Genomic DNA, 10,012 nt, shown 5'->3' on the forward strand with positions numbered 1-10,012 from the left:
TACCTAAAATGGAATAAAGGTGCACCTACATATTGTTATCATTGCCTCTCAGCCAGGTCACCATGTAAACTAAAAAAGTCCCCAGTGATCAGAAGTCCAACCTATAAACTGCCCCAATCGGACTTCCATACTTATTCGATGAGTGGCATGTTGTTCTATGCTCAGTGCTAGGAAGTGGGACCCCCTATCTGTGCTCCCTGTCTGAGACTTTTACTGACACATAAAGGGCACAGAAAAAGCCAGGTTCCTATTCCTGGCACTGCGCTTAGAGTGGCAGTACCTCCGAGTGGGGAAGCTTTCAATGAGTACAGCTATGCCATTATACAAATGATGACACTAAACACTGGGGGTCTAAGAGTGCTGTACATATGGACGCTAACAAAGGGCGAGGAGTTTAAGGCCTCATGCATACAGGGCGATTTTGCAGCCACTTTTAGGGGCACCAGGCGGGTTTTTCTTGTTACTGCTACCAAACGGCCCTCCATATTGTCCTGTGTCCATGCACACATAGACTTTTAGAAGCTTTTAGTAGCAGTAACGTTTACCAGCAGGGAAATAAAAACCCAGGGCCAGGGCATCCAGAAGCATCGTTTTGTCAGATAAAAATGCTAGGCACGTGTAAACCCATCAAAACATGCGTTAATTCTAAGCACGTTTAGCGCTTGAGCGATAATTCATATCAATGTCCAGAACAAATTATTCTGGCCAATAGAATGAATTAATGTCCAAGCGCTTGACGCCTGTTAAAACGCCTCAACACTTGTAAAAGCGTTAGACACTTTGACAAACGTCAAACATATTTTTCTGCCAAAACACTGCTGCCAAGAGAAGGAGCGTTTTTAAAACGTTATGTGTGCATGAGGCCAAAAGGGAACAACTGACAAGAGAGGGGTTTTGAGAGCATTGCACATATAGCTGTCATGTGGAAATTGGATTCTAGATTTTGGGAAGAGACGCTAAGATATACAGTATAACATCTATATAATTAGAGCTATTATATTGTATCCTCTACTAAATGTTAAAATGGATCCCCAGACAAACCTTTTTTAAATTGTCATTTTGTCGCCCATTGGAATGATTTCCCCTTAGTTCCTGTACTAATAATAGTTGGCACCCAAAACAGAGGAAACTTTCCACCTCAGTTTCTGTACCAACGACAGTTAGCAATAAAAAAAAGAGGAGCGAAAACCTCCCAATGTAAACCTGTTCCAGTGACAACTGTCAAAACTGATATTCCGAGTTGCTTCCCGTCACATTGCCACAGCAGGTCTATAACACTTTCCCATCTGAGCAAAAAGCCACATTTGATCCTTCAGCAATCTGCCTGCACAAACTAAACTTATAATTTGTCTTCATAAATATCAACCACAAGCCTTCAAATCTGGGACATGCATAACAAAACGTAAAAGTATCTTGTTCAAATATCATTATATAATAGCATTACATAACAAAAATAGCTTAGTATGATAAATCCGATAATGCCTTTTGTTTGAATATTTGATTTTTAGTTATCCAAGCAGCTTGTTTCATTTTCAAAGCACCAGAAAAAAGACCGAAAAATAATCTTCTAAATCAGATCACATGATCTAGCTGGTGTGCATCGTATTTCTAAAGATGTAGCATTGGAGAAGGAAGTGCTGTAGAGGCTCTAGATCAGGGGTGGGCTAACTTTTTGACTTGAGGGCCGCAATGGGTTCATATATTGGACCCGGGGGCCGGACCAAGAGTAGATGAATGATGTGTATGTGTCATCCATAGTAAGTATAGTAATATTCCCCCATAGTAATTCATCCCCCCTATAGTAATTCATCCCCCCTATAGTAATTCATCCCCCATATAGTAATTCATCCCCCATATAGTAATTCATCCCCCCTAGTGTAATTCATCCCCCCTAGTGTAATTCATCCCCCCTAGTGTAATTCATCCCCCCTAGTGTAATTCATCCCCCCTATAGTAATTCATCCCCCATATAGTAATTCATCCCCCATATAGTAATTCATCCCCCATATAGTAATTCATCCCCCATATAGTAATTCATCCCCCATATAGTAATTCATCCCCCATATAGTAATTCATCCCCCATATAGTAATTCATCCCCCACATAGTAATTCATCCCCCATATTAAGTCCCCAAGTCCCCCCTGTGTCAATTCACTTACCTTTGCTCCGCGCGTTCCTCTCGTCGTGTTCCAGCGCCCGTTCCGGTGTAGCATGAAAATCTGTCTCCTATGAGGATCTGTCCCCCTCGACGTATCTGCGCATGTGCCAGTTTCAGGCATTAGCAGCCGATCGGCGATCTCCGGCACATGCGCAGATACGTCGAGGGGGACAGATCCTCATAGGAGACAGATTTGCATGCTACACGGCGGACTGTGAGAGGAGCCTAGCGGGAGCCTAGCTCCGCGGGCCGGATTAAAAGGTCCGCCGGGCCGTAGTTTGCCCATTGCTGCTCTAGCTGGTAATGTGTGATATAGTTACATGCCATTGGGAGGAGACTTACTGTGGAAGCACTAAATATGAATGACACAGGGGAGTATTCTGTTGTCAATCAGCCTCTCTGGGTAGATAGATGCAATTTCACTGAAGGATTCCACCTGCAGTGCACAATCATCTGTGTGGGCACAGACGTAGGCCAACCTGCTGTAATTTTATTGCAGTTTCACTGCCACAGCCTAAAAGCCATGTTACCTAAATCAGAGTTATTATTTATTAAAAAAACAAATATATATTTCTGGCAAAGGAAAAACAAAAACATAATATTACAAATCCAAAACACAATATTACAAAGCCAAAAATATAAAAAAGGCAGTTCTCGCTTAAAAAGCCTACCAGCTTATCTTCAAAATGTCTGGAGTCAGAGTTATGTTCCTTGTTCAGTTTAATTTCTGGTAGCAGCATTTGTTGAACTGTGAAATGTATTTGTAAAATACATGGCAGTCAGCTTTTAAAGTGGAAGTAAACTCTCTCAATCAGCATTAACTATTTTTAATCCTTATGCTGCTAGCATTAGTAAATAAATAGGAAGGTATATTATATTCACTTGCTTTAACCTTTTTTTTTTTTTTATATTTCTTCAGATACTTCCTGGTTTCTGGCCTAGGCCAAAATGATGCCATGCATCTCAGTAGTCTTCATGGGCATTTTTTTATTTTACCTGGAGAAGGGGTTTTCTCAGATAGGCACACCCTCCTGCATGTATGCCTGAGCTAAGGGCAGACTGATTCCAGGAAGTAAATGCTACGTTAATCATCTGCCCTTACTCAAGATGGCCACAGCTAGAAATACCAGGAAGGTGTTTTTCATGCAATTTTAACAAAATAAAGCACGGAGACATGAATGGATGGGTGAGTTTGCATATTTGGATGGGTGAGTTTGAATATTAAAAAAAAAAGAACTAAATAGCATTTTTAGTTTGTGGTGCTCAGATACAGTTTAGTGTTGTTTTACGAGCCACCAGCTTTAGCTTAACACAATCCTCACCCTGCTAATCCAGTAAATACAGCAGGATATCGCCTTAGGCAGTGTTAACTTTATTCTTTTATAATAAAGAAAGTTAAAATGAAACTTGTAATACAACTTCACTACTGCACATTTCTGGTAAGGTCTGAAGGTCATTCCTTAGGTTTTTTGTATACACGAACCCGATGTAAAACTATAAGTAGTAATCCAACCAAAATGTTTTGTTAAATTTTGTTTAGGAGAGAGTTAGAACGTGTGTCAGGTTTTTATTGCCATCTGCATCCACATCTGGAGATCTTCTCCAGACTGTAGAGCTCCATCAGGCTGCATTCACACTTCAGCTGTGCATTATTGGTCATTTTGCAGGCTTCTTTCTAGCATTTATGCAGGTGTCTGAGGACTGAGAATTTTTCATTACTTTTAGCCAATGGAAAGCTAGTTACTAGGAAAAAAAAAACTACGATATTTGCATTTTCGTATGCTTTCTGCATTTGTTCATATATTTTCACGTGCTCCTATTGAAGTTCATTGGGGCCAAAAATGCATGACGCTTGTAGCTCAAAAGAAGCTCATGTACTTTTTCAATCTACAAGCTTCAAGCATCACCACGCTCTGGTTTGCACAGGCAGAATTTTAAACCATGGAATGTTGAATGTTGAGATTTTTGGAGCTTCAAGCTGCAAAATACTCAGATGTGAATGGGACCTCTAGATGAACTTTGCTATACCCACATAGATTTTTCCTTCACTTCCGGTTTCAGTGACTAGCGCCAACTGAGACTGAAAAGGAGAGAATCACTCCAATGGGGACACACAGTAATGAAAACCTAACAAAAGCTCCAACCTTTCCCACTTTACTCAAAAATAAAAAAGCTTTGGTTAAAATGGACAACAAAAAAAATGTAATTTTTAGAGTTTAAATCCAGGGTCGGCAACCTATGGGTAATAATCTACCCAACGATCACAGCTTCTGGCCGTGTCCATGGCATCATCATGTCACCAGATCTTCAGTATGTCTATGGCAACACCCCACCCACTCACCTTGCAACACATGTGACTAAGACAGAGGACCAGTCTATCTTTTCAAAGCTTGTAAGAAATACTGCAATGTGCACTTGCTGAATGATTGCATGACAGAGTGTGAAATAACAATAAAGCAATTTTTTAATTAGTCCCTCAGGTGTTAAAATACAGACATGTAGCCTTTCACCGCAATGCACAGGAAACCACAGCTTGTCACCGTGCTGCTGTGTGGAGACATGAAAGTAATGTCACTTTGAAACACTACAAATAAAGTTTAAATACAAAAAAAACAAAACAGTGCGATGCACTAAAAACACACATCACAATGCCCCCTTTCCCCCCCCATGGCAACTAACTGCACATAAAAACTGACAGCTGTCTGCACACTAAACTGGACATGTGAATAAGCCCTTCCTAAGAAATCCCTTAAAACGCATTTGTTCAGGGCTTGCTCACAGCGGCCTGCACAGTATAACGTAAGGTTTTACTGTGCATGCCTCTGTCAGCGTGAGGACCAGTAAGACGTCGTGCAATGCATGTTTAGGGGGTAGTCCACCTTTATGGGAAAAAAACTGCCTATGAACATAAGGAGTGTCTGTAGATAAAAACAAACAGTGCTGCTTTGAATTAAGTTGGATAATGTCCTTTCTTTAGGTTTAGGTCATATGTACCTCGTGAAGCCTGACTGAAAACCTCAAAGGTAGCATCATCCTGTTCTGCCTTGTTGCTAGGATGTTGCCAAGACACTACCAGCTATTATTGCCCACTCTCCATCTTCACAGGTGTGAACTGCTCGCAAACCCTGCACTTGCGATCCACTGTCACCTCTGTCGCAGCATTGCTAAGCTCAGAGCTACTGCAACAGGGGAGAGAGCACGTGAGGGGTTTGGATTGGCTGCGAATGTCTTAGCATTGTCATAGCAACAAGGCAGGATGGTAAGATGTAATCTCTGGGAGTTTTTCAATCAGGCTTCAGGAGGTACATAAATGGCCTACACCTATAGCAAGGGCATTATTTAATTTTGGTCAAAGCTGAACAATTTTTTTTTTTTTATCTACAGGATCCCCTTACCTGCATAGGCAGCTTTTTGATACTGACCCTTTATGCCTCACACTGTGTATTTTTTTTTTCTTCCATCTTTAATGAGATAGCAAAATGACATTTTAACAGTTTCTATGCACTGCAGCTCATCTGCAATGCATATAAATGAACAGCATGGAGCCTTCAGGTGAGCTCTGGTCTGTTGCAGAACAATGCATACAGTATACCTTTTAAAGCACCGCACTGCTTGGCACCCAGGGTCTCCGTTGCAATGTAAACTGGACACAATTGTTTTCTGTGCGCCATTGTGGTGACTGGTGATGATTGGAAGCATGTAAACCCCAGTCACCAGACCTTATGTGCGATCAAACCCACAGGGAAACCTATCCCACCTCTATCTAACAACTGAACTTCTATTTCAACATTACCCCATCCCTCAAGTATTTCCTTATGGATCACTCACCCCTCCCTTTTAGATTGTAAGCTCCCAGGAGCAGGGCCCTCCGAACCCTTTTTTATTATATTGTAACGGTGTAATAATGCCTCATTCACATGGACCTACTCCTGTGTGAGGGCAGTGTTTGCCCACATAGAGATGTACAGGTACTCCATGCATCCCTGTGCAGACAGTCCCATTCATATAAATTGGGGTACAGCGACGGCTCCATTTAATGGGTCCAGGTGTTTGACCTCACATGCAACATTGAGTTCTGGGGCCCACATCCACATGCACCCACACAGCTGTCCAGCTGGGAACAGTGGCTATGTCTGTGCAATCGCTCCATCCCAGCTAAAGTTAAAATAGGAGCAGCGTCAGTGTCTGTGCAGCCGCTGTGTCCCAAATGAAACAAATGGGACTGCCTTCATGTGGATATATGGAACACAGGGCCAGGTTTAGACCTTCGGGGGCCGGGTGCACTTCAGGTTCAGGTGGGCCCTTGTACACAGAGTTGGATTATATTCTCAGTGACAATCACACCTTTTTAAAATGCACAACACAATGTAATTCTGAGGTCATGTGTACACACACGCAGTCATAGTGCTCGATATGTGGTTCGCTTGAGTGAGGAAAAACTTTTACAGATGATGTCTAGCAAAATATTACTTCCCAACATACATTTAATAAAAGAAAGGATTTTTGTTTTTATTATACCTTTTACATTATTTTCTATACTTTATAAAAATGTTTTAAAACACAATTTTTGTATGGGGGGCCTACGGACGGGGGGGGGGGGGGGGCAGTTGCCCCTTTCAAATCTAGCACTGGCAGAGCACCTGTACATCCCTGTATGGGCAGAGGAGAAGAATGTCACCAGCATACCGTGGATCTCCAATGTGGGTCCAAAGCATTATTCAGCGATCACTTTGTTACAGCAAGAACACCGTTTGGGAGCCTCACAGGACTCCATCAGGCATGCGACTCCGAAAACGTTGCTCTTGCTGTATCAATGTGATCGCTGAATAAAGCTTTGGACCCACATTGGAGATCCACGGTGTGCTGGTGACATTCTTCTCCTCTGACTGTTCTCAGTTCCAGCCGATGGTCACTGCAGCACCTGCTTACATATACAGCCATCTTTAAAGGACAAGTTCACTATTGGGAACATGTTTCACCCTTTTTTAGGGTGGAACATGTAACATGTTCCCAATGGTGCAGGTGCTGTACCCCCCCGTGACAGGAATACAGGGAGAAGTTTGCAGTAGTAGCGGACAGTGTTCTGTGAATGAATGAACTACAAGTCTCGACAGCCTTAGTGGTTCACAATAAAATACCATGGCGCTGTGGTAGTTCACTGATTCTTCCTGCCCAGGGCCATGGATAAGGGGGTACCACCAGTCCTCCTGTATGGGGCCCAGGCAGCTGAATGAATCAGATGTGGGCCGGGAGGGTGATTGGCACGGCAGGGGGGCACAATCCCCTGTATGGCTCTCTCTCCAGCAGCTGAAAGATGGCTTCTTCTCCTCTCCCTCCCGCTTTCAGCTGCTACAGAGGAAGCCATACAAGGGCTCGATTCCAGGAAATGGCCCCCCGCCACACCCATGACCCTCCCCGTGCACCATATGTTTCCCCCTCCAGCTCTGCTGTGTGCCCCCCACCCCCACAGTGCTTCCAGTTTCCCTCCTCTTTTTCCCCACTGGCAGCTGCAAGCACACAATAGGATCATTCAGGATGGAGAGTGGGGGAAGCATCTGGTAAATGTCTCATTTGTCAGCCCCCCCCACTTTTTTTTTCCTGAATGAGTGATCGGCAGTGATCACTCACTGTGTTCATTCCTAACTGAAGCATAGTAAACTCTGTTTTCTTTGGGGTGTCCTGTCAGGTTGGCTGTATGGCCTCCATGGTTTCTTACAGCAGCCCTGGTAGTATATTTGCTTGCCCACACATCCTGTACAGTGAAATACTGACAGGTCTGCAGGAGCCCTGCATGGCACCAGATATCTGCTGACCGCTGGTCTATGTTTTACAGGCTCCTGCAACCTAAAATAACAAATTAACATTTTTTTTACCTGCAAAAAAATGTGCATTTATTATTTTTGGCCAAAAGGTGAACCTATGGTTTAACACAGGAACGTTTGTAATTGGATTGTGTATTGTATCCCCGGCCCTCACACAGGTGTATGGTGTAATAATAAATTATTATTATACAGTATTTATATAGCGCCAATAGTTTGCTCAGCGCTGTCCAATATAATGGGAGACAATACAGTAACAATACACGAGGGGTTCGAGGGCCCTGCTCCCTGGAGCTTACAATCTAGGATACGTGTTCATCTCCATACACGGTGACACCAGACTGAAGTCATTGCAGAATGGGGGAGTGGTGATATGAGGAAAGAAGAATGCCTATGTAGGACCTGTCATCTTACCCCCCCAGATCCCCAGCTTCAGCTGAGACCGGTCCAGGTTCTCCACATAATCGCCCAGGAATCTGTTCAGCAGATCGGTCACCACCGACTCCAGCATCCTGCCAGGAATGTCCGTACAGCCTGGAAGAGAGGAGAGAAGAGCTCACCACAAGAAGATATCACCTGACTGTGTGCACCGCTATGTACTAACACACCATGACAGCGTGTCACCGCGTATCCCCATCACCTCACACCACACTATGTGCTCATTGCCGCCACTTATCTACTACGGCCTGTGAGGTGCAGCCCGTGTGCCCGCCATTCCCCGGCCTGTGCTGTGTACAGATAAGGAGCCGGGTACCCGTGTGTGTTCAGCTGTCACTCCCAGCAAAGGGCCATCACTACCCGGCTGTGCAGCGCTCCGGCAATGTTCCTGTCTGTGTCACGGGACCGGTCAGGTGACCCACAAGCGCTGCTGTCCGGCGTTCATGTGACACGGGGGCGCGCCCAGACTGATAGGGAAGGAGGGAGTTGTGTGTACATGGAGCTGATAAGGGTCGGGTGTTTCTCTCTGCTGCTGACTCCGTCTATTCAGCCATGTCTGCCCCTCATATGCATATCATTGGGTGTTCTGATAGTTTATTCGGAGTGCGTCATTCAAACTGCAAACTGAGAGATGTGAGGTAGAGGGCGGTGGTGGGAGGGCCGACTCCGCCCCTTGTTAGTCTGAGCACGTGTATTGGGGGAACAGTCACTGCCAATGAAGAGGGAGACATGGGGAGCTCACTGACAGGAGAAGACAGCAGTGGTGTGTGTAGGTTTTGTGCTGCCCTAGGCAGAGAGCCTGATACCAACCAAGACCAGATAGCGCCCCTCACAGAGAGAGCCTCACACCGACCAACATCAGACCTTACCCCCGCGGAGAGAGCCTGACACCGACCAACATCAGACCGTACCCCCGCGGAGAGAGCCTGACACCGACCAACAGCAGACCGTACCCCCCTTACCCCCGCGGAGAGAGCCTGACACCGACCAACACCAGACCGTACCCCCCGCGGAGAGAGCCTGACACCGACCAACACCAGACCATACCCCCCCTTCCCCCCGCGGAGAGAGCCTGACACCGACCAACACAAGAACGCGCCCCCCTTCCCCCGCGGAGAGAGCCTGTCACCGACCAACACCAGAACACGCACCCCTTCCCCCTGCGGACAGAGCCTGACACCGACCAATACCAGAACACGCCCCCTTCCCCCTCAGAGAAAGCCTGACACCAACCAACGCCAGACCGTGCCCCCCAGCGGAGAGAGCTTGCCACCGACCAACACCAGAACGTTCCCCCCGCGGAGAGAGCCTGCCACCAACCAACACCAGAACGCGCCCCCATTCCCCCTGCGGAGAGAGCCTGCCACTGATCAACACCAGAACGCGCCCCCCTTCCCCTGCAGACAGAGCCTGACACCGACCAACACCAGACCGCGCCCCCCTTCCCCCCGCAGAGAGAGCCTGACACCGACCAACACCAGAACGCGCCCCCCTTCTGCCCCACGGACAGAGCCTGACACCGACCAACACCAGAACGCGCCCCCCTTCCCCCCACGGACAGAGCCTGACATCGACCAATACCAGAACGCGCCCCCTT

The 10,012-nt window shown here is 45.9% G+C and overlaps 1 protein-coding gene across 2 annotated transcripts in view; it reads right to left on the bottom strand.

Moving 5' to 3' along the window:
- Window positions 1-8,967, bottom strand: part of VPS13C (vacuolar protein sorting 13 homolog C) — a 352,171-nt gene extending 343,204 nt beyond the window's left edge. For both annotated transcript variants that reach the window (XM_089671418.1, XM_089671417.1), the window contains exons 1-2: window positions 8,732-8,967; window positions 8,392-8,511 (exon numbers count right to left, since the gene is read on the bottom strand). In XM_089671418.1, the coding sequence (XP_089527544.1) occupies window positions 8,392-8,488 (97 nt within the window). In that variant the 5' untranslated portion in view covers window positions 8,489-8,511; window positions 8,732-8,967. The remainder of the gene's footprint in view (window positions 1-8,391; window positions 8,512-8,731) is intronic.
- Window positions 8,968-10,012: the final 1,045 nt, after the last annotated feature.

This window comes from Staurois parvus, unplaced genomic scaffold (assembly GCF_062004578.1).
Source record: "Staurois parvus isolate SC_StPar_1 unplaced genomic scaffold, SC_StPar_1.0 ptg000105l, whole genome shotgun sequence".
NCBI classification, from domain to species: Eukaryota; Metazoa; Chordata; class Amphibia; order Anura; family Ranidae; genus Staurois; species Staurois parvus.